The sequence below is a fragment of the Dioscorea cayenensis genome, chromosome 17, assembly GCF_009730915.1.
Source record: "Dioscorea cayenensis subsp. rotundata cultivar TDr96_F1 chromosome 17, TDr96_F1_v2_PseudoChromosome.rev07_lg8_w22 25.fasta, whole genome shotgun sequence".
NCBI classification, from domain to species: Eukaryota; Viridiplantae; Streptophyta; class Magnoliopsida; order Dioscoreales; family Dioscoreaceae; genus Dioscorea; species Dioscorea cayenensis.
In genome coordinates, this window is record NC_052487.1 from 19,710,735 (window position 1) to 19,736,336 (window position 25,602).

General features: G+C 33.1%; 5 protein-coding genes across 5 annotated transcripts; 3 read left to right on the forward strand and 2 right to left on the reverse strand.

Annotated features, from left to right (window-relative positions):
- Nucleotides 1-2,961: 2,961 nt before the first annotated feature.
- LOC120280621 lies at nucleotides 2,962-5,596 on the forward strand. The gene is made up of 3 exons (XM_039287498.1): nucleotides 2,962-3,274; nucleotides 4,674-4,770; nucleotides 5,278-5,596. Exons 1-3 carry the CDS (start codon nucleotides 3,022-3,024, stop codon nucleotides 5,348-5,350), a joined length of 423 nt encoding a protein of 140 aa, XP_039143432.1. The 5' UTR covers nucleotides 2,962-3,021; the 3' UTR covers nucleotides 5,351-5,596.
- Nucleotides 5,597-6,115: 519 nt separating this feature from the next.
- Nucleotides 6,116-8,663, forward strand: LOC120280620 (heat shock factor protein HSF30-like). Its single transcript, XM_039287497.1, is given in 3 exon segments — nucleotides 6,116-6,631; nucleotides 7,445-7,920; nucleotides 7,922-8,663. Coding segments are annotated over 3 exon segments (1,047 nt in total). The 5' UTR covers nucleotides 6,116-6,331; the 3' UTR covers nucleotides 8,193-8,663.
- A 243-nt stretch (nucleotides 8,664-8,906) lies between these two features.
- Nucleotides 8,907-12,142, reverse strand: LOC120280797 (BTB/POZ domain and ankyrin repeat-containing protein NPR1). The gene is made up of 4 exons (XM_039287742.1): nucleotides 11,565-12,142; nucleotides 9,869-10,616; nucleotides 9,462-9,662; nucleotides 8,907-9,378 (listed from the first exon to the last, which is right to left on the reverse strand). The coding sequence occupies exons 1-4, from the start codon at nucleotides 12,096-12,098 to the stop codon at nucleotides 9,137-9,139; spliced, it is 1,725 nt and encodes a 574-aa protein (XP_039143676.1). The 5' UTR covers nucleotides 12,099-12,142; the 3' UTR covers nucleotides 8,907-9,136.
- Nucleotides 12,143-13,908: 1,766 nt separating this feature from the next.
- Nucleotides 13,909-19,006, reverse strand: LOC120281226 (nucleolin). Its single transcript, XM_039288103.1, has 5 exons — nucleotides 18,989-19,006; nucleotides 16,776-17,187; nucleotides 16,116-16,674; nucleotides 14,370-14,622; nucleotides 13,909-14,200 (listed from the first exon to the last, which is right to left on the reverse strand). Exons 1-3 carry the CDS (start codon nucleotides 19,004-19,006, stop codon nucleotides 16,175-16,177), a joined length of 930 nt encoding a protein of 309 aa, XP_039144037.1. The 3' UTR covers nucleotides 13,909-14,200; nucleotides 14,370-14,622; nucleotides 16,116-16,174.
- A 537-nt stretch (nucleotides 19,007-19,543) lies between these two features.
- On the forward strand, nucleotides 19,544-20,076 carry LOC120280643 (glutaredoxin-C7-like). Its single transcript, XM_039287530.1, has one exon. The coding sequence runs from the start codon at nucleotides 19,570-19,572 to the stop codon at nucleotides 19,918-19,920; it is 351 nt and encodes a 116-aa protein (XP_039143464.1). The 5' UTR covers nucleotides 19,544-19,569; the 3' UTR covers nucleotides 19,921-20,076.
- Nucleotides 20,077-25,602: the final 5,526 nt, after the last annotated feature.

The following is a 25,602-nucleotide window of genomic DNA, read 5'->3' on the forward strand; positions in this document are numbered from 1 at the left end:
TCTATTTCAATATAAAGTCATATTATATGTACCATTTATTTGTTATACTTGATTTTAAGTACGAATGTGCTGAGATGTGGTTAGCATTTCTTTATTGTTTTTCAAATCTAGACAATAACAAATTGTGTATATATAATTAATATAAATGAACACCGCAAACCCCACTTCTAATATACATCAAGATTACAAGGATTGATATAAACTAAAGAACACTCATTAAGTACAAATTCTTTCACAAATAGAATTTGATATCTAATATTTTTATAGCTAATTATTTTTATATATAGCTCATCATGTTGATATATGTAAAGCTTTTCTCATAACAATTCCCATGTTTTATAAACTTAGCTTTTCATCAATTATATTTTAATTTAATTAAAATTTAAAAAACACTACTTTTTCTATCACTATCTTTCCCTTTTCACATTAGCGTGGGCTCAAAGTTGATTTAGCCCCACAAAGTGCTCATGAGTTTGGGTATTATTAATGTAAGTTCATTTGATCGCTAGATTGTTTGGTCCCCAAAACATATTAAGGTCAGTGTGATCTCATATGTGGTTGGACAAAATCACAAAATCAAGTCATGCACGTAAGCTCGGCCTTGTCTTAGACTCTTAATTGACTCGGACGAATTCATTGCGGAAGCGAGATGGAGATGGAAGGAGAAAAATATACTGTAATTTGATAAAAAAAAATAATTTTATAAAGTATTTAAGAAAAATAGGATATTTCAAAAGTTGTAATAACATGATCATTTTTCCCCAATAATTACACATTTATTTCAAGTAATATTATCCTATTAAGTAAATATATATATATATATATATATATATATATATATATATATATATATTTATTGAAAAAAAAGAGAAAAATTAGCATCAATCATGTCATGTCCAATTGTACAAACCGTGGTTATGAGCCGTACGGGACTCTATAAATATTCAATGCCACCCAAAAATTATTCATTTTTATATTATCTATATCCATCATCTCACCGACACTGAAAAAGCCATCCTCTCTTAATATTAATGGCCAAAATTTTTTTTTTTGATAAATTATGGCCAATCTCAATTAAGAAATATAAAAAACATACATTTATTGAACACATTTTTAAATATAATATATTTTCCTTAACACTTGTAATATAAATGGACCTTTTAATTATATAGTACTCTTCTAAAACCTTCCGAATTTATGAAGTATTTCTACATTAAAAATAAACAATTAATATCCTAGTTAAATGATTTTGATGTAATAAATCATAATTAATATCACTCTATGTGGTATATATAGAGAGCACCCGTTATATACAAACGTTTGTAATATGTAATAACAGCTGAATTTCAATCCAATAGTTATCCATTGTTTAATAAATAATAAAATTAAATAGAATAACTTATCAATCTGCTTAGTAACTGTTCAAATTATTATTTTTTTCTTTTTTTGTTAATTTCTCTTTGTCTATCTCAATTTTCTTCTTTTTTCATATCAGGGACATTACTATGACTTATTATATATATTTATATATATATATATATATATATATATATATATATATATATATAAAGTTTGAAAAATAATAGACATCACACGCATGAACATAATCTACATTGGACATGCTTCACTCTTGTCATGGATGAGCAAATTAATGTTAATGTCCAAAGTCCATTACAACACATGTTCTTGTTTTTATCTGGTCCAATTCAAAGTCCATTTAATTCGTAGGTCCAATTGAAGAGAAAAACCATATATATATATATATATATATATATATATATATATTACAAATATGATAAGTACCGCTTCATAAAAAATTATTAAAGAATAGACAGGTGTGATAGTGTATTAGTTACGATGGCTTAACGATCATCTATGAATTTATTAGCTTGTCTAGGTATTACATACGGTGATTAGAATCTTACCACCATACACGTTTAGATGAGTTTTTCAAAAACCAAACTGAACTAATAAATTCTTGTGCCATGCAATCCTGGAGGAGAGAGAAACGATATCCTCCAATAGAAAACCTACTAAACAGTAAATGAACAATAGTGTTACAATGTTCTACAGTATTTGCACAATACTGGTCAAGGATTTAACCCTAGATTTATCTATTCACTATTTTAACAACAATTCACTACACTAAATAATGGTTATTCAATATTTTTTTAATGATAACCCACCATATATATATTGTGATTGTGGGCTAATTTTCTAATGAAATTGCGGGCTATCCACTTTTGAACAAAAACAAAACAAAACAAAACAAACAAAACTAAACTAATTTTCGTAAAACATTTTAATAAAAATTTTAATCTTAAATCAAAAAAGGAATCGGTCAAGAGGGAGTCGAAGCGTCCGAGAGAGCTAGGGAGTGTTAGATGTTTGATCTAATATCCCAGAAGACTGAAGCTTTATATATAAATATATTATAACAATAGTGTATAATTGTATACATACTTTTATAAAATATACCTAAAAAACCGTCAATTTTTGTATATGTACTCATGGTCATATAATCATTAATTTTTTTATATATATATATATATATATATATAAGTCTAGGAAGTGGGCTTGATTGACTCGTACCCAATATGAATTTCAAACCATATGAAATTCAAACCTTGCTAAGTAGTGAATTGTGGACCCAAGTAAGTCAAATTGGGCCCAAAATATTGATTATATTTATTGACATACATGTGTGCATTTATTATGGTAAGAAAATGGATGTGAAACATAAATAAAATTTGTAAAAAAATAAAAATGACAATAAAATGTTAGAATTGAAGATATCAAACCATATGTTAATAGTTTATTTAAAAATAAATAAAAATATATATAGTGTTTGTTTGATTGGATCTTTGATTCGGATTCGGGTATCAACTCTATCCGCATGCGATTAAGCATCCGCTAGCGAGAGCATATCCCGAGGCTTCATCACTCATGAATGAAACCCTAAAACGGAAACATCGTTTGATGAAAACGGATCGAACGCGAGGGTTTTGAGCATTTGGTGAGATGTCGAGCAAAACCCTAGTTCGGGCTGGAGCTTCTTTGTTCTCGCGTCTCCTCCAAACCAATCCTCTTCAAGGCTTGAACCCTAGAATCCCATGCGATTCTTCTGTTCGATCGGCTCTTTTGAAATCTCTAGTTCAGTCCCCTTCGCTCGGTGGCGGAGTTGGAGATCTCGAGAGCATAAAGAGAGTGGCTTCACCTGAGGGGCTTTCCTTCCCTTGTGGCCTTCCTTCTCTTCGCTTCTTTATCGAAGATGGTAAGAGATGAACTCTCTCTTATTGTTGTTAATTAGTCTATCAAGTTTCCTTTTTTTTCTATCCTGTTTTAATGGGAATGTGAGCTACTTGTTCTCTGATTTCCATCCTTAAATTAATTCTTCTGGATTTGGTGTTGTTATTGCTTTTAACCATTGATGTTGAGCTGTTTTGCTCATCACATTACAAAGAGAACGCATAATGCAATGAAAAGGTGGTATGCTAAGCCACACTAGTGTGATTAATCTAGTTAGAAGTACACTCTTTGCCTTGATTTAGAAACACCTTTGAATTTTTACCTATCCAAAGGCAGTGTGTGTGCTAAGTCTCGACTTGTGCTTCATTGAATTAGACTTACTCTTTGCTTTGATTCGGAAATATCTTTGAATTTTTACCTTGATAGTTTCATGGTCAGATGTTCAGATTTTTAAGCCTCTATTCTCACCATATGGCTGTAGTATTTGAAGTGCGGATGTTAACCCTTATGATCTATTACTTGATAATATATATTATGATTTTGTTTCCTATATTAAACAATATTGATGACAAACTTTTCATCCTTGGGCTATATTGTGAATGATAATCTGCCGGTATGTTCAGTTATATGAGTTTTGCAGTTCAGAGGATGGAATGCATAAATCTCTGTCATATGTTGTCTATTGGTGAAGTGAAGGTAGTTGATTCTGGAATTGGTATAGGTCTTTTATTATGAAAATTGAGACCTTGTCAAGCCTTTTCAATCTTGTATGCCACATGTGGAAGTTATGTGATGCTGTTAAGCGGTTTGATGGCAGGTTATGGATATTTGTAATCCCGTTTGGCTTCAGTTACATCATTCATGGTCTTTAGGAAAATTCCCTTTATCTTTATGACAATTTCCTTTATGTCTTGTTCTTTTTTCTTATCATCCAGTGGTCTTGTTTTAATTTCACTTGAGTGGATAAAATACCACTGGCTCATTTGTGTTGCTCTTTCACTTAAGTGTGTCCCCTTAAGCCTGGATCGGAAAATGTCAGAACGGTGGATATAAATGTCGGTGGCTAATTATGAAGTTCAAGGGATAAAATGAAATTTTGGATGATAAGTGAAAGAAGTAAATTTTAGGCTAATGTGTAGAGAGTAACTCAAATGTGTTTATTCTGTTGTACAATTTTCCTTATTTTGGTATAATTATGAACAAAACTTTATCTTGTTATACAAGTTCTCATTGTGATTGTCTTCATCAAATTATCAATGGTCCACGAAGGTGTTAATTTTTCATTTTATGAATAGTCTGATGGACAGCCTGATGTAGATCATTTTTCTCTGATGAATAGTCTTATTTCATTTAAGTCTGATGAATAGTCTTAGTTCTTCTCTATTTATTATAATTTAGATCACTTTTTTTTTATCTATTTACAGGAGATAGCTTTACAAATGAGCCAATTTGCCTACTTCCTAAAAGAACATACCAGCCTAGCCACATCAGGCGGAAGAGGACTCATGGTTATCTAGCACGGTCTCTTTCTTACTGAGAAAATTTTCAAACTCATCATCATTCTCTTGTCATATCATTTATTTTGCCTATTTCAAGTTGCAATATGATCAATTTATTTAGTTTCACTGTTTCATACTGTTTGTCTTGATGTCCTTTATGATATTTTGTTGTTTGAGGTACAGAAAGGCGCATGCTTTGAAATAGGTGTCACATATCTGATTCCTTCTTGTTTAGCAGATAACTTTAGTTAAATTGTTACATTGATAATCTTTGGCATGACTCATGAATTAGTAAGTATCATAGTTCATCCCTACTATCCTAGTGAATGTCATTTTCCAAAATATCCTCTCCATATTAGTAAGTATCATAGTCCATCCTAGTGAATGTCATTTTCCAAAGTACCCGTCCATGATAGTCTCAAACTTTGCATGCCACGTTGTTTATAGATACATTTTTCGTTTTTCAAACTCGTGTACTTTTCCGAATTCCACAATCCATGTTCCTGAAATTCTGCTTTGTGTTTCACAGCAAGGCCACAAAGGGAGGCCGGAAGGTGATCGCTAGGAGAATCGCCAAAGGCAGAGCAAGAATTGCCGTATAACACCATTTCGAATTCCTCCAGCTCTGCAACATTAGACGATTTAAACACATAAAATCGAAGCATTCATTCGGACACCCTAAAATCTTACCGTCTTGATGTTTTTGTGTTTTGAACTTATAAATCAGCTCAATGTTTCTTTGCCGTCTTTGGTGATCATCATTTTGTGTTTTTCAAATTATGAGATATTCAAATCAAGTTTCCTTCAATGGAATAATATAATAAATACTTCAGGGTAGTTCATGCTAATTATTCCTCATAGACTCTAAAGTCAAAAGTTTATTTATTTTATTTATTTATTCTGAATGATAAAAGGATTCAAGGTTCACTTGTTATTGTCACATGTCAGTGTTTGTGGGACCGAGTCAATGAGGTCCTTCAAATCTATATTTCATTGTCTATCTAGTTTTTACACACAGTGGTCACTCACTAGCATGAAGAAAAAATAAGTGATTTCGTGGGCCATACTCATGCAATCCATTCCATTTCCATGATTAAGATCTTCTTATTATAAAAATATTAATAAATAAATCTAATAGAAGAACCTGGAAGCATCAAACACGTAATAGTCTCAATTAATTAATTAATATATACAATTTTTCCCTTAAATCAAGTAAATCAAGTAAAGCAGTGTATCTAATCTCCCAAATATCCCACTGACTGAGAAAAGAAGTTTCTAGAAACGACAAACGCTCTCACTATAGAACATTCCAAGAAATCCCAAAATATCCACAGAGGTGCCACCGCACCGCTCCAAAACTTTCCAGAATGTTCCTTTTTTTTTTCTTCCATAAATGCCCCTCTTTCTTCTTCTTCTTCTTCTTCTTCTCTTTTCAGACATCGCCAAACCCTCTCTCAACTCTCTCACTATCCCAGTGATCCCTAAACCCTAAATCCTCGATCTCGATGCAATTGGTTTTCGGAGAAATCGATTGAGATCTCCAACCCTAGTGTGAATTCCAGCTGAATTCTTGGTTTTTGGAGATGGAGAATGTGCCGGTGATGGTGAAGGACGAGGACGAGGAGGAGGAGGAGGAGGAGGAGGAGGTGGTGGTCGTAGGTGTGCCTCGGCCGATGTATGGCTTGCATGATGCCAGCCCGCCACCGTTCTTGACGAAAACTTTTGAGATGGTGGAGGATCCGGAGACGGATGCTGTGGTGTCGTGGAGCCGAGCGAGGAATAGCTTCATCGTCTGGGATTCGCACATGTTCGCCACTACGTTGCTTCCGAGGTACTTCAAGCATAACAACTTCTCCAGCTTCATTCGCCAGCTCAATACTTATGTAAGCGTTCCTTACAATTTCTCTGCTTTGATTTTTTTTTTTCCTTTGTTGTTTGATTTGAAACTAGGGTTCTGCTTGGATTTTTTATCTAATATTGTTGTTTGGAATTGGAAATTAGGTGTGGTTTTGTAGATGCATGGCTTGGATTATATGCTTGCGAGGTGATTATTGATATATTTTCGATGTGTGTTTTGTTTGAATTGAGAATTAGGCGTGTGTGGTTCTAGATGCATTGTTTGAAGCTTGCTTTGTGGATATGAAATGCTTGGTTAAATACTTTGCTTTTTTTCTTTTATCGAATAAGTGTTTCTTTTGAATCGAGAAATTGGTGCTGTTTTACTTGCATTGCTTGAGAATTAGGTTTATTGATATACTCTGCTTCTGTGATCCAATTTGTGTTTCTTTTGGATTGAGTAATTCTAGTTTGCATTGTTTGAAGTATATGAAGTGCTTATTGATATGCTTTGCTTTTGTGATTCAATATTTGCTTCTTTTGTATGGATGAACTAGAGATTCTGTATTTTCTCCTTCTGATTCTTCTTCTATGTTGTCCTGGCTTCATTTGATGTTTGATTTCAGCCAAACAATCTTTCTAGAATCAGTCATTGGATGGTTTTTTTTTTATGATTAGCGTTCAAGGTTGATTTTTTGCTTTGTTTTTTTTCTGTTGCCCCATGTCTTCAAACATGGATTATATAATAAGATATTGTCTTTATTATTATATACAGTCTGTTCCACCTGCTCATGGTGATTAGTTTATATGCCAAGACTTGCTCTAATCTACTAAAACATATGGTACAAATGGTATTACAGGGATTCCGAAAGGTTGATCCTGACCGATGGGAGTTTGCGAATGAGGAATTCTTGGGTGGACAGAAGCATCTACTGAAGAACATAAAGCGACGACGCAATGCCAGTCAGAACTCACAGCAGCAGCAGGGGTCAGGTCCTTGTGTTGAACTAGGCCAGTTTGGGCTTGAGACAGAGGTGGATAGACTGCGAAGAGACCGAAATGTGCTGATGCTTGAAGTCTTGAAGCTCAGACAACAGCAAAACAATTCAAGAACACAACTCATGGCAATGGAAGAGCGACTACAAGGCACAGAAAGGAAGCAACAGCAAACAATGACATTCTTAGCAAGATCGCTCAACAACCCAAGGTTCATTCAACAATTAGTAATCCGTAGTGAGCAGAGTAGGCAATTAGCAAGTCCGGGGAAGAAACGGCGACTGCCTGCAGGAGAAATGGTGGCAGAGACAGAGACAGAGATTGAGACATTGCTTTCGACTATGGATCATCATCGAGTGAGTAGCAGCTCAAAGTAGTGATCAGAAGAATAACATTGGAATGGAATACGGCAATCAGAACCTCAGTTCAGTGAGTGATGCAATATGGGAGGAGTTACTGAATGACCGGATGTTAATGTGGGATGAAGAAGGACAAGGAGATCATTCAGAGATCGAAGTTGAAGTGGACGAGCTGGCATCGAAACCCTCAGACTGGGGTGAGGATGTGCAGGACTTGGTTGAACAAATGGAATATCTGGTTGCAAAACCTTAGGTGCATGGTTATTACAAACTACAGTCACTGCTGCTGCTGCTATTGACTAATTGCACTGTTTGTGTTTCAGATTGGAAGGAGCTTGACGTTTTACATACATGCTTTTGAATCTAGATGACATCTTTGTGATCATTTGGGTGTTGTTGATTTTGTAGGGTGATGAGGATAAGAAAGCAGCAGCAGTATGAGCGCGTGAAGACATAGCAAATAGATGCAGACATCTTCAATCTATTTGCAGATATATATATATATATATATATATGTTGAGAGTATAGGTTCTGAACCTCTGGTTCAGATATATATATATATATATAACTCTCTTTTAGGCCAGGGTTTAGCACACTTACAATATGTGATATGCAACCGGCTACGCTGGATGCGTCTTTCAGTTGATTTGCATTTTGTTCTTTTTTTAATGTTTTGAATCAAAAGCAACAGTGATTAGTTATGAAAAGGTTGTTTTGCTTGCCACCTTGTTTGGTGCTCTTTATTTTGCAGAAATACCTCTAAAGTTTTTTTTATTATTATTTAAAAAAAAAAGCACTTTATCCATGGTTTTTGAAAGTTTTTATAAATTAAAAGAATCATGATCTCTATCTTAAAATCAACTAATACTTAACCATATGTAATCTAAAACACATAAAAAACTTGAAAATACCTGCATATATTATTATTATTTAAATTGAAACATAGAAAAAAAAAAACCCCTGAATATTGAGAGAATGCCAAGAAATTTCTTATTTCTAAATGGGCGGCAAGTCAAAAACCCTATGAAAAAAACACAGGTGTTATACATCCATGCAAGCAACATACCTTCTTTCTATATACAACCTTCAACAAAGAAAAGCATTCTTCAAAAGTGCCTATGCTGGTGAGCGCCTACAGAAATTCAAGCAAAAAAAAAGATGATGATGTTACAACATACAAAAAAAATTTCAAAAGGATCATCTCCTGGCAATCTTGGTCCTGATCCCCATTGATGAGGATGATGAGGAAGACATCCCAGACTTATCAAACTCCTCTTTGTCTTCAGAGAATGCCTTTTTAAGTATGTCTTGCAGCTCAACATACCTTCTCTTCCTCTCTTCGGTCGTGTCATGGCTAATGTACAATTCGGAGACTTCATCATCCATGATTTTGTTGAGAACCTCCGAGCATCGTGGGAAAAACCGCTTGCCAAGCGCCACTGTAAACAAACATTAATTCAAGTTTGAAACTTTGGACGGAGAAGAGGATCAATAGACAATAAAACAGGACAAGGATGAGTACCTGTTTTGGTGAGCGCTTGCATCCGAGCAAGATGTTCTTCCTTTATCTCAAAAGGTGTATCATTTAAGTCCACTGCAGTCCTCTGGTTTCCGACACGAAAGTCTGCAGAGGAACCTAAGGTGAACTCCAAGGTGCCATCTACTTGAGCAATTTCCATGGCGACCTTCGCTTCCCTGGGGAACAACATCCTCGCTAAAGCCACTGTGTTACAAAGCAACCAAGTTAGATATCTTTGACTGAAAAGCATTCCTCAACATCAACAAACAAACATGTAAAAATGGGTTGCTAATTTGCATGGAATTGATTTGAAAGATTGTAAGGATCATAATGCATGGATATTTGAGCTAGTAAAAATGGAACAATGCTGAATAAAAATTTAAGATTGCAAAGGTAGTTTGGTAAATCACCCCGGTTTTCAAGGTATAATAATTTTATTCGCAGATCGTCACTGGCCATTGCAAGAGAAACTGAAGCTTCTCCTAATAGTGGCTCTCTTCTTTCTGCTAGCTCTAAAATCTCAACACATAACCGGCCTTTGTGAGAAGCCTTTCCTTTTTCGGTCACCCTCGTATAATCCATAAACCTTGTGAGTCTTTGGGAGATTTGAAGTGCTGTCCTTCCATCTGATGTAAGATCAGACGGTTGAGCTCCTTTCGTTAAAAGAGAAACAAGGATCTGAGGTTCTTTCCGCATTGCTGCGATGTGAAGCACGGTGTAACCCCTAATATCCTTGTGGTTAATATTAGCCAGCCCGATTTCCAGGAGTTCTTTTGTTATCTTGAAATCACAATGTGCAACAGCATAATGTAGCGCATAAGCATCATCTAGCGTAGCGTGACCCTCCTTCAAAAGCATTTGTACTAACTCTATATCGTCAGAATCAAGAGCTCTATGTATTCTCTTGACATGCTTATTGGGATAATCCAAGCTTTCAGGTTTAAACAGCCCAAGACTAATCCGTGAATCCGTAATTTGCTTGACAAGCTCTGCAGGCAATGCCTTCTCCAGGGTTACAACATCGAGATCTGACTTGACTATGATCTCAATGCACTTGGCCAGCAATTTGTCGCAAAGCTTATCACACGAATTCACAGCCGAAAGAACCACAAGCATGTCATCGGCCGCAACCTTGTCAAGAACATCAAATAGATGCCTCTACAGCAAAAATGAATACAGAAATTTACCATAAGATTGGATGTGCTTACAAAAAGAGAAGGAGAAAACAATAGTTTTGTGATACTATATAAAGGACAACTATCTTATCATGAAGATTCAAAAGACAGATAATGCTAAATAACCCTATCAATCCTTTTACTCAAAAACAAAAGGCTAATCAAAAGAAGGAGGTTACACTTAAATATCATTACTAAACTACTTGACATGCAATTATATAAAAACAAATCCTAAGATGAAACAGTTCATTTTGACTTATAAATGGTCTAATACAGTTACAATTAAGGAGAAAAAATTACACTCACTTAAGCCAACCAGCAAAGCTAAGAACTGAAATATTAGCTCAGAGCTTCAGGTCCCAACATAAAGTTTGTGAAAGTTGCTTACTTTTGTACTCCAGCATAGTAAATAATAACAGAGGAAAACTCAACAAAAGTCAATGGAATGCTACATACATGAATCAAAAGCCAGTGCTAAGACAATATACTCCCTAAAAAGGAGAACAATATCTGAAACACTTAAAAAAAAAAAAAAACCACTCTTCCCAGAGAAAACTTGCTCTGCTTTTCTCATCAACAATGAAAGAAGTAATCTAAAATACATCTCACAAAGGCATGCACAAGTTTTGCAAAAATTAGAATCACAAAAACAAACTACTTAAGTTCAAACCAAGCAAGAAACAAGTATTTCATTAATCCAAAATTAGAAACCAAAGCCAAAGAACAAAACATAGGAAGCAAATTCATGATTAATAAGTTCATAAAGTACAATTAAGAACATCCTGAAAAGGCAAGAGCTATAAGACATCACTAATCAAATCAAAACCCCAAAAAAAGAAGGCAACTGAGAAGTTTCCATATTAGAAAAGCACAATCCAATTACCAAATTTAGGCACCCAAAACCACAAAGAAAAACCTCAAAAGCACTGACCTGAAAGAGATTAACAAGCTCTGAGACTTGGAAGACAAAGGAAGCAAAGAGAGCTTCCACCATGAAATCCACCACCGGACGGCAACCAACATGAGAGCACTCAGGATCCACACAAACACAAACCCCTTTGGGCAACACCCCCACCTTCCCACTGTACAAATACACTAGAACAGCCCCCAAAGACTCATACCCAATCCGAAACCCTGGAACAAGCTCGCGCACCTCGATCCTCACCAAGCTCTCATCTTTCTTCGAAAAAACATCACGGAAGAAGGGGCTACGAGCGGAGAGAAGACAACGATGCACGCCGAACTCTTTCGGGGGATCATCGGCGTCGTTCTCAACGACGAGGAAGGCGTCCGCGAAGGGAGCAAGGTCAGCGGAGTCAAAGAGGGAAGCGAGGTTATTGGACAGACGCCGAAGAGCCTCCGCTTCAGCGTCGGCGCCGGTGGAGAGGTCTCCGACGGGGTAGCAGACGCTGCTGCCGTTATCGGAGTCGGAGAGGGCGGTGAGATTACCGGGCGGTGACTCCATCCAACGCGCGAGGAGGTGATGAAAACGAGCAATATACTAAAAAACCCAAATATTTATATATATTTATATTTACCACCATCCTTTGAATTGAAGGTGTTCCTGCGGATCACGTTTGGGGGTATCAAAACCCAAGGTCAAGATAGTCATTTCATATATGTAATTATTTATAGATAAATAAAAAAAGGAATAAATAAATAAGGTAAATGGCCGGTGGCCGCCAAGGGTGCAGTGATGGAACAGGATAAGAGGAGGAGAAGAAGAGGGGTAAGATGGGAAAAAGGTGTGCATGATGAGAAGAAGGTTGGGGAGTTTCAAAGTCAAAGCTTCCGACCAATGACGAGACTTCTTGGAATTTTTCACACGTGTGGTCCCCACACTTTCACACGCTGCTAAATTAATATTTTTTACTCCCATTTTTTTTTTTCTTACTCCCTTTGAGTTCCCTGCGATCATATGCAATAATAAAATCGACCGTCTGATTTTTTTTTTTTTTTAATTAATTTTTTACAATCTCAAGTCCTGTAAATTTGATTGCTTGGAGCAATCTATTCCCCTGATAAAATATTTTTCTTTGACCTTCTAAAATTTTTACTCTTCTTTTGTTGTGATGTGATATTCTTAAAATCATTTTTATTTAAAATATAATTTAATAAAATATATAATATAAAAATATATTAAATTTAAAAAATCAATATTTAATTCTTTATGTATTTTTTTTAATAAGGAGTACATTACTGAATCTTAATAATGTTATGGATAATTTAAAAATTCTCAATTTTTCCCTTGGAGAGAAAAATATTTTTCCTTTTTTTCATGGAAAAAAAATTAATTTACCTTCGGCTTGACAATGACATGCATGTAAAGAACGTGGTTTGATGAGTGGTATACATATGATTAAAATTTTGGAGTTATGTGCATTCAGAGAGATAGAGAAAGGGCTCTTAAAAAACATAGGACCCATAAAGAAACACCTCAAGGTTTGCATGCCTTTGAAAAGTCAAATTTAATAATTATTTGTAAAATTACAATTCCACCCATCATCCATTATCACCACCATACTTCATTTGGTTTGGGACTTATTGGGTATGAGAAACTTTGTAGGGACTTTGAGGTCTTTTTAAAATTTACTAAAAAAAAAAAACGTTTATATCCTTTTCACTAAAAAAAATAGAGAGAAAATTGATTTGATTGTCTCACTGTGATATAATGAGACTTTCGTCTCAAATTCACTGAATATAAAACAAGAAACATATTTTGTTCTGTTCTAAGTTCATCCCATTCATCAACAGTATTCAAACTATACAATTTAATATAATATAATATAATCCTTGTTCCGAATAAGTATTTATTTAATCAGAATAAAACTATATTATTATATTATTATTATTATATAAAAGACACAACCTCAAGCTTTTCTAAATAAAAGGGCTCTCAGATGCTTCTTTCTAAGAGTGAACCTTCCACATTTCTTCAAGTGAATATACTTAATTAGTGTGCCATGTCATCAGGGGTCCCAACCATTAATGGAAAAAAAAAAGGAATATGAGAACTAACAATCCATAATGTGACACTCTGAATATCAAAATACATAATATAAGCCATTAGCTAGTGCTTACAAGGTGTCATGCTATGTGATTTCATACAAACATTTACAGCTCTTATAACGTCATCCCTTATGTGTGCATGATAGAGAAATCAATTATCCATATAAGTAACTATGTTTATATACTACTAGAGGTTTGAAATTTTAAATGATACTCTAGAAAAGTCTTTCATGATAACAAGTGTATACAAAATGACTCCAATTGAGTGTGACAAATAACAATCCAAAGTAGATATCATGGCTCAATTAATGTTTTCATGAAGTTGTCTCATTCACTGCCCATTCTCACACCCAGTGGCCACACCTTATTTCTTTAAGGACAACAGTGGTCAAAGAAGGTCATTGGATTGGCAACAACATAGACAATCAATTTAAGAAAGTTTTCTTGAGAAGAATAATTAAGGTACCTAGATTTGTTTCTCTGAGCTTGTATTGTCTGGTTGACCACACACACACTAGTAAGGTGTCTTCTGCAGCAGCAACAGCTTCCTTAAAATTTCTGCATAAGATTTAGAAATCATAGACTTGTTAGATATCTTAATTTTCAAACCTTTGAATGAGTAAGGTGATGTCTAATGTTCAGCCAGTTATGTCATGGGTTTTTTTCCTCAACAAGGGACTAATCTCCAACTATTCACAAGCAAATTCATCCAAATGGCAAACGCTACCTGGTGTAGTGCTGCATACAAAATCACCAAGACTGCTTTTACCTCATCTTGCCTATTTCAGAAAAGAGTGATAAAGTTGAATGCTTGTCTCAAATTCCATCTTTGTTGGTTGTCAGAAAAGGATTGCCAACCAAGATATCCAAATTACATTGCCTTGTGTTTACATCCAGATAAATGCGTTGATTGAACAGCAAATAACTATTCAGCCTTCTCAGATAATTGAACGCTTGCCATTTGTGAAAAGATGGGATATCTGTTTGAAGGGAATGATAAAGAATGATGTGACTGTTTCCAATCTAAAAACTAATGAAATGTCCATAGTTTTCAAGATAAAAGTAAAAGCAGATATAGACCTTTCAATAAACTATTAAGACATGCTTCTGATACAAACTACCATATATTGATATCATTGAACCCAAAATAAGTAACACGTAAAGCTGTCTGCAGATACAAGATAAACATAACAGGATTAGGCTTTTCCTGTTCATCCCCATAGTTATTAAACCAGGACAGCGAAAGATCAATACTGATCTTAGATAAACTATTATTTATGCTCCACAGTTTTATAGTGGGATGATTGTATCACCTTTCTTTCCAGACACTTCACCATTAAACATAAGTTTGTGTGAAATACTGGTTCTTTATAATGTAAGAAAATTCCACTTGCTCTTTGTGGTCCCATTGTCACTTCTTTCTCTTTAATACTTCATCAGAAATTGACAAAAAGACAACGATTTGCCTGGGATAGATTCCTTTAACTATATCCCATGCCAAGTGTTGCTTAATATCTAATGCGTTGCTTGGCAACAGAATGAAGGTGCAGCTGTTCTTTGATAAGTCACAAAAGATTTACTTTGCACAAAAAACAGTCACGAAAGACTTCCTTTTTATCTACTATAAAACAACCCACGCCATATTGAAGTAGCATATTAACCTGATGAGCTCAGGCTGCAACAGTTCTTTTTGTTATTCGTGCACTACCTGGAACTCTGGAACTCTGGAACTTAGGATCTTCTGATCACAAAGAAACCAATATAACTTTATTTCAATGAACAAGGTCTTTTCAAACATCCCATGTTAAATACACTCATTCCGTTGTATTTACCTAACGTGGTTCTAATTGTAAATATCCTTCTAATGGTTCAGAGTTAAGGCTAATGTTTGTCATAGTCACAACAGATAGGGCAATAAATTTTTTTATCAATGTTACAAGCTTCTTTTCTATGCACCAACATACACCACAACAACATAGGCCTTGCCAACAAACTATTTCTATATTCAATTATACCACGGTGAGATTCCTAAGTCTGATCCATGAGTCTGTGCAAATAAGTCAAATGGATAAGATGAGCCGACCTTCTAATAAATTGGGATTTAGTGGTGTCCAAATGTAAGCCTTGCAGGAGCTACATACTCCACATCAAGTGGACCTTATACATTTCTTAGAGATATTTGTGGTCATCACATCAAAGTTCTATATCACCAAACAATAGGACCTACAAGATGCCAGCATCAACAATTACCTCACAAGCAATATGCTCAAGCAGTGACAAAAGATTCATGTGAATCATGCCTACAACACTTGGAATCCATAAAACAAAGCAAGAAGTCCAATAACTCACTTAAAAACATACAACAGCACATATACCGCACCTACTATCAAAGACAAGGACAAAGAAACTCCGCATGTTAACAGAACATCTGATGTAAAGTTGCATATTAAACACAACAAAAAGAGAAACTTACTCGAGATAATCTTGAAGCAAACTTCAAATTTTAGATAGAGTGATGAATTTCCAACTTTGTCAATCATCTTCATTGTCATCAAACTCTTCTTCCTCCTCATCCTCTGTGACAACTACTTCTTCTTCATCATCTGCAATGAAACCTCCCAAAGTCTCATCTTCATCATCATCCTTCTCAGCTATATGAACTTTATTAGACTTTGGCCTAGTATCTAACTCATTTCCTTGTGATATCTTTCGGTCTTTCGACCTAGTAGAATACCTCTGTCGCTTTCCACTCCTCAATTTGGCCACCGTTTCCTTCTCATCCTCACTCTCCCCAGTCCAATTATCATCTTCATTTTCTTTCTTCTTGCCTTTCCTCTTCTTTGTCCTCCCATCCTTCTCCCCTTTCGAAACTCCTTCACCAACTGCTCCCTCTCCCTCCTCCTCCGCCTCATCATCATCATCGTCACTACCAACCCTTTTTTCCTCGAGAAAAAAGTTCCAATCTTTGAAAGGTCGAATCTTTTGTCTCGGATAACCATCAAATTCACGCCCCTTCACCAAGAACCCGAACTCTACATTTACACGATAAAATTCATCAGATTTCACGAATAAGACGACCAGATTCACTAAATTGTTCACCAAAATCCAACGCGAATAAGGAAAAAGATCAAACCTTTGACAGCATCGATGAGCGAGACATCCAACAACCCAAGCTCCGATTCTAACTCATCAATGACTGCAGAGACTTCAACCCTCCCCCTCTCCTTCCTCTCTCTCGTCCTCCTCTCCCTCCTCTTCACCGCATCCAAAACCCTCTTCCGTTCCTCTACCTCCTCCCCTCCTTCCCTCGTCCTAACAAAGATAAACTTCGGATTTTTGAGAGATAAAGAGAAGCAATCCCCGGCTCTCAGCTCCCCCGTCTCCGAATTTCGAAATAGGGCTTTATCCCCATCATCTCTGGCACAAACCCAGACAGGGTTCCTACCAATTACACGGAATGAAACCCTAGATCCGTCATCACCGAGGTTTCGGAGGGAGAGGTGACAGCGGGAGACTGTGCGATCGGAGGCATACAACCCCAAACCCTAACCCTAACCCTAAATTCCTCCCGATCTCGCTAGTGAAATCCCTTCCAATGGAGATTCTCCCACCGCCCGCGAATTCGAGCTCCATCAACACCAGCGGGAAAAACACATCATTTCCTTTTTATTTTTTTTATTCTGCAAAAAAAAATTATATAATTAAAAAAGGAAATTTTCCAAATATATATATAATATTAATTAATTTTTACTCGGACCGTGAGTTAGTTTAACAGTAACTATATATTTATGATCCCTTATAGAAAAATTTTGTATGAGAATTACTTCTTGTTCTCCCTTCAGTGATGGGAATTATTCTCGACTATCTGTAACTATCGAATTTGTAGGAAAAAAAAATTTTAAAAATTTAATTTTTACTCTATAAATTAAAAAAGTAATTTTTTTATTATTTAATTAAAGGCTTGAGTGGTTCTTGATAACAATGAAACATCATATACTTAGTTTTAAAGAATATATCAATAAAACTGTACTAATTATCCATGTCTTGTGTTGATTTTTTAAAAAAATAATAATAAAGTTTCAAATCAAATTTGAAGCAACATTAATTTTTTTTTTCTTTTTTTATAAAATGTGGACATAATAACACAAGTACATAAGGGATACAGTACAAATAAAAAAACTAAAAATAAAATAAAACAAATTTATAAAAAAATATATATTTTATTATAAGCTTGGACTTTACAATAGTTGCAGATGCATATTGCTATGGTATATTTTTCTCTTTATTTTTCATTAAAATCTTAAAAGTCTTCATTAGCATTTGATTTATCTATTTTTATTTTTTAAAAAAACAGTAATTCAACTCTAAATAATGATCATTTATATAGCTTTTGATAGGTTTTCTCCAGATAAGAAAGAAACTGAAAGTCTGAAACTAAGTCCAACGCTAATTAAAAATTTTCATTAGAGTAATGATAATGGTGGAGCATAACCACTAAAAAAATATCATCAGATAAGATTGAAGAAACAGACTTTCTAATCACATCATTATATATATATATATATAATATTTATAATTTGTAAATTAAAAGATAATGTGTACGTGATTTAAACCTACCAGCATGAAATGAGTAGGCATGACCAGTAAAACCAAGTAATGGTTGTCAATTCAATTTCATTCTTAACTTCATCATGTAGCCCACACTCAAAGCAAAGCGTGGCTTTCATTTATCTTCATTATTATTACTATTATTATTATTATTATTATTATTATTTAATATTTATTTTTTATCATAACTTATTTTACATATTTAATGAGTAACCATGATTTAAGTAGTCAATCATTAAATAGCCTAATAGTATGACACAAACAGTGCTAAGGTTTAAAAATCTTTTTCCCGGCAGTAATATTTTGTATTGTTCATTTATTGTATATTTAGGTTGTTATACTGTTTACAGGTCATATGTCTGTCCCTTTGTCAATCTTTTATTCGTCTAGTAGTAAAAAAAAAAATTAAGTTATATTTTATGATTTTAAAAAATTGATTAATAAATTAATTTTGATTAACAAAATAGTTATTGGGATTGCCACCATGGCACGCCACGTCAATGAGCACACGTGGCATGCAACCATTGATTCCTCTTGTTTGCACCGAAAGTCTCGGGAATTCATCATACCGCCTGCTGACGTCATTGCCCATTTCCCTCCAACTACCCACACCGTTGATTCCATGGTCCCACCGTTTCATCAACGGCCCACGTATGACGATCGATGATGTCGATTTCAGCGTCTGAGATTTATCCACGTGTCATCCTAACCACGTCATCAACGCTTCTCCTGTTTCACCTGGTCCCGTGACGTCATCACTGGGCCCCACTCTTCACGTCGCCTTCACGGTGCGTCATATCCACGTGAAAAATATATAAAATAAATAATTAAAAACGTTGGTTTTGCTTTCATACCCTCGTAAATACTAGTAATTTCTATTATATTGTTATATGGAGTAAATCATAAAAACATTTTAAAGAAAATAAATTAATATTTTTTAAAATAATATTATCCTATAGTGAAGAAGAATAATATATAATAGCAATTTTATCTTTTCACACGGAAAGTTCCAAACTACTTTTTCTACTTTTACACATGCAATCTTTTATCTTTTATATTGGAATGTTAATTATTTATTTGCTGTCTACCAACTGACATATGCATACTTATTTATATCTGATTTTTTATTAAAAAAAAATAGAAAATATCTGATTTAGCATTAAAGAAAAAGACAAAAACAAAGGCTATGCAAAGAGGTCCAAAATAAATACAAAAACCCTATGGACTTATTCGCAAATACAAACAAAAATAAATTATAGCAGGACTTAATTGAAAAAACACCGGATTTATAAATAAAACCCTTCTCATCGTCTTCTTCGATGCGAGCGATGCAGGGTTTGAGAGTGAGGCCGTTGACGATCGACGGCGGAGAATCGCCGGAGAAGAGGATCGAACGGCAGATCCGAGAGAACCCGGTGGTCATCTTCAGTAGACGAGCTTGCTGCATGTGCCACGTGGCGAAGCGGTTGCTGACAAACGTCGGCGTTCATCCGACGGTGATCGAGCTTGATGACTCCGAGGCCGTCGCCGTCGTGCCGTCTGCCACTACTGGATCTCCGGCGGTTTTCATCGGAGGAGTCCTCGTCGGCGGGCTAGAGGGCCTCGTCGCACTCCATCTCGGTGGCCGTCTCGTTCCCCGGCTTCGAGAAGTCGGAGCTCTTTCGGGGTAGGGTTTGTAATTTGGAAGAGTTTTAGGGGTGTTTTCGGGAATTTGGTTGGCTGGTGGCAACCTTTGTAAATAGAAACGTAGATTAGGGGTACTTGAGGGAAATGAAGAAGAGGGAAAGACTTTTTATTTACGAACGAAAAATGTGAAGTTATTATTACTCGTAATTTTTATTAATAAGTTATTCTAAATGTTGTAATGTTTGTATTTCTTGACGAACTTATTATGAAATAAAAATAAATAAATGATTAAATTAAAATTTTGAATTTCTAAACTATTTTTTGAAGCTTTTATACAATACTGATTCCATTTATTTTTTTTATAATATTAATATTTATAGTAATTTATATTAAGTGAGTTTTGAAGGTATATGGATAATTGAAATAATTTAATGGCTAAATAAATAATTGAGTATATTAATAGAAAGTCGAAAAATTTCAGGAAAAATGTGTTGATTATTTTTAAGAAAATATTAGTTGGAGTTGATTGAATGGTTAGGAAATAGAGGTGGTAACCAAGCTTGGAAGCTCCGATTCTCATGAGAACTGACTAAACATTGGTGGGGGAAGTGGCACTTCCCCTATTTTTGTATATTTTGAACTAAACCTACTTTAGTATTTTTTTTACTGAAGTGGGGGAAGTGAGCCAATCTATAAAAACTAACATCTTTTCACTTCTAAAGTCTTTTTTGAACTCATAAAACTTCACCCAACACCTAAATCTTTCGGTTCTATTATCGCTTTCTGACAAATAAACACAGAAGTCCTGAAAAGTGATATCATTTCCCCCCACTTCAGAGAAGTACTACTTCCCTCACTTTCTGACTTCCCCTCACTTACAGTGAAATAAATGCCCCCCAACAGGCCAGAGATGGAGAGAGCGTTCCCTCCCAAGAGGATATTAACCTTATAAAATTACATATTAACTATTTAAATTTTTTATAAGTAGGTATTTTGTCCTACTTGTATACATTCGAAGTTTTCTATTTTAATTTATATTGATAAGCATATGATGGAATATTTTTGGTAAGTCTTTGAGAAAGCGACAAACACGGGAGCCGTGGCGACGCGTGTGGGAGGCAAGGCTCAATCGTCGACCCCAAGTGCCCTCACCGTTCGATCCCGGAAAGGTCCTACGCAAGGGATCCAATACCAATTGAGGCCGTTGGTGGTAAGTTTTTATATAATAGTTTGTGGTCAATTTTATGAATACTAATTTATAAATATATTTTCAAAAAAAAAAATTATGAATGTGTTACCATGCGAGAACCGCCATGGAAAGATTATTCCTCCCTGTTACAAAGCCCAGCCCAAACTTGTTACAAGCCAATAATGGACACACTTGGACCTCTTGGCCGACGGTCCACCCATGTTTGGGCTTACAGATTCACATAATCTACTGCCAATTTCCATTTTATTTATTTATTTAAGTTTATTGTATTTAATAGTTGAATTTGAAAGTATTATTGGACAAGAAAATAATTGACTCTAATTCAAGTTGTTCATCATGGCATGACACAAAATAACTCATTTATTATTTTTTTTCCCAACCAATCAAGTTTGTTTATTGATTAAATTTAGATTCAGTTTTATGAAATTAATATTATTAAATTGATTTTTAATCTGTGATATTACATTTTATTTTTAATAAACCTAAAATTTGACAATTTAGGTCACTTAAGTAGGTGAATAATGTATCTCAAGTAATGTATGCATGACACATTATATTCTTGATAATTTTTTCTATATTAAATAATAGAATTAATATTAACTTTGAAAGTTATATATATATATATATGTAATTTGAGGATTTAAATTAGCATTTTTTTATATTCAAAGACTATGATGAATCAATGATTCAAAAATTTTTTTAAAAATGCATTGATTTAAAAATTCATTTGCTATTAATTTGCTTTTCCAATGTGCTAATAATAGTTAATTAAGTGAAGCTAGTGTTACTACTCATAATGGCTTTACACAAATTACCACATTTTTATTTAAAATTTTTCTCCCTAATTTTTGGATTATAAAAAGAAATTAAAACTATTAACAAATGTTAATTTAAAAAATAATAAATATTTCAAATACATTGAAGTTGGCCCATCCCAATCATGCAAAGGACTATTAAAGTCAAATAGGCATATTCTTTGAGTGAAACTTAAATGAATGTAACACCATAATGAAGCTCTTAATAATTTGAGACGTGTTAGTTGTGACCCAATTTATTACTTTATTTATTATAAATAAATATAAAAATTTGATGGTTTTCTATTGTCCATATAAATCCTATCTTGAAGACTTGCATTTTAAAGCAAACTCTTTTTCCAGGGGCTTGTAAGATTATAAAATTGGGAAAAAGGATTTATAATTTCGCTTCTCTATAATATTGGCTTATAAATGTGTTGTGACTTAAATCTTGAGTTTATTTATTATAAGTTTTGCATATTTGGAAAATTATAGTTAATTTAAAATGGAGTTTTACTCGCATCTTCTTCTATAAATGATAATTTATTTATATACTCATGTGAAAATGATCTTTGTTTATACATTCTTCTAGCTAAAAACTAGCTAAAAAATTTTATAAAAAATATATCCATTCTCTACCCTTTTCTGTTTATTCATTATATATATATATAATTTATAAGTTGATTTTTACCTATAAAAAGATATTTAAGTAAATATGATTTTCTCATTTAAAAGTAAAAATTATCTCTTTTTTGCCCATAATTTATGCACATTTTGTTAGTTAATAACTTAATCCATACATCAGCTTAGCCACTTTTATATATAAAAAAAGTGTGTACATTTAAAAGAAATTTTTAATAAATAAATAAAAATAAAATAAAAATTATATTTAAAAACCTAAACAATCAAAAAGTTCTTAGTTTTTAAAAATATATTTTACTTTTTAAAATAAGATTTAAAAATAAAAATAACAAGCATATCAACGGTATTTTTGTCTATTGATACTGGATTTTTTGTGTAGGGTATTCATATTCTTACAAAGAAAGTGGATTTGAAATTCAATTTACGCAATGTGAGAGCCATACCTATGCACACCTCCAATATGGCTTGCACACATTTCATTAAAAAAAAATCAAACTATATTTGTTTCATATTAATTCACACAATATGATAATTACTGTAAATATTACCCAATAAAAATAAAGTAAGATTGCTCACTCATGTCATATTAGTGATATTTATTTATATATTCTTGTATAAATCATAAATATTTGTTTATAGTAGTTATAATATCATTTTATATAATATTCATTTTAATTTTTACAAATTAAAGACTTAAAGTATGACTTTGGTTATTAAATTACTAGTAAATATTCACTTGTTTTTTCATTTCATACTGTCAATTATTTAATAAATTATTTAAAATATTAATTTAACTAAATATATTTTAATAGAGTACTAAAAATATATTTGATCTAATTAAAAAAAGCTCGAACCGCAAGTGGATACAAGATCACAAGGCTCTCAGTACCTAATATCGAACTAATTTAGAGTATCTCACTGATAAGAGACTGATATGTAAAAGATAAAAAAAAAAAAAACTATTTTTAATTTTAATTTTTTTAAATTAAAATATATAATAGAAATAAGTAAGTAAAATAAATGGCATGTATGTCCAAAAGTGAAAGACCCTACTCTTATTGTTGTTGGCTTTAAACAACCCCACATTAAAGGGAAAAAAAACCCTAAAAGCTAAACCCTAAACCCTCCAAGTGTCCTTATAATTCCCCTCTTCACGTGAAGGAGTTTCTCTCTCAATACAAAAGAATATGAAGTTCATGAGACATGGAAAGGACTAATACCAAATCAATGTGATGGCATTTTCTAAGTCAAGTAGGACATACAAAAGCCATGATCTTTCCTATGTTCATGCAACATTAGAATAAGCCAATATCCAACTAAGTGACTAATTAATTAATGAATTAAATTAAATTAAATTAAAAAGGTTGCCTTAACAAGGACTTGACTTTGAATATAGATATTGATACTGTCTAACCTTGTTTCCACCCTCCATTTTAATATATAAATATATATATATATATATATTGTGGAAATTTAGAAATCCCTTTTGTTCCCTGTAATGGAGGGCAACTTCTGATTGATTTGTTTGCACCTGTACCATAAATGACATATTCTTTGGGCATTTTAAGAAAAAAAGTATATTCTCACTGTTTTTATGTCACAACCAAAATAATTTTATATTCTCAATATGTTTATTCAATGTTTAGTGTTGCATTGAGAAAAATAATTTTAAAACATTAAGTTTTTTTTTATAAGCCACGTGTCAGTGTGTCACGAAGGTAAATTTAATCTTTAATGCATATGTGCTATTGAGTTGAGATTCGAATCTATTTTTTTGGCATAGCATGAATAATTTATGCAATACTAAACCTATAGATAGCTGGTTAAACATTCAAGTTTTGAAATTATTTTTTATAAAAAATATAATTTGAAAATTTTTAATGTAAAACTCATTTATAGTTATTTTTTTAAAGTTTTGTCTTCAAATATTTTTTTTATTAGAATTGTTAAATATTCTTCATAGATAATCACAACAGTACTAAACAATACACCAATATTAAGTTCTTGTATACTAAAAATTTATATAAATTTTTTGAGTAATTATTTTATGATGAATTCTTAGATTTAGTTTAGTACATCACTATTCCATATATTTAAACTAAACATTGGATTTTCCAATTCATTCCAAGTTATGATAAATCAAAATAAATCATAAAAAATAATCAAAAGTTATTTTACAAATTCTAATACAGTAAAAAATCCACAAAATAAAAAAACTATAATTCATCGATGAAATCAAAACTTTAGCTAACAATAAAATGGGATTAAAATATTCATAAATTACACAATAATTTCTTTTTCTCATATAATAAATATTTGCTAAAATAAAAAAGCCAAAAGGAAGATGGGAACTCACCAAAACACAACAAAACATGAATGCATGATAGAGATGAAGATTAGGACATTATTGACATGCAAAGGGCCTAACTCTAAATTTGTCCACACAAAGATGTTACTTTCATTAAATAAGGACAATATTCCAAAAAAACAAAAAAAAGTTTGAGGAGCTTGAGCACAAGCCTTGAATACTCCACATCAATTGTATGTCTCATTTTCAGGGAATACTGAGAAGATAAGATTGCATGATTCAATAATGAAGCCAACTTGGCATGTCATCTAAATAGTGTGTTAGTTGTCTCCACAAACCTAGTTATCATTTTCCTCATCTTCTTCCTGCATAGCCAAATTGATTTCATCCTTGTTTTTTTTTTATTTATTATTATTAGTTTGTTACAATGTGAACAAATGATCACACACAATTTATTTTATGTCTCAACCATGCATTAAAAAGAAGCCGAACTTTTAACTTTTCATATAGGAGTCAAATACTTTTACCGCTAAGATATTATAATAGTGATATATTTTTATTTTTCTTTACAATAAAAAAAAAGCATAATTATAGAGTATATATATGTGTGTATATATATGTATGTATATTGATGGAAAAGTTTAGTGTAAGAGAGATATAACATAAATGATAAAATAAAAACTCTCAGTAAAAATTAATTTATCATGATTTTTAAAAGTGAGATTAGATACCTAATATTGTTCTACTTACTTGAATAATTATGATTAAAAGT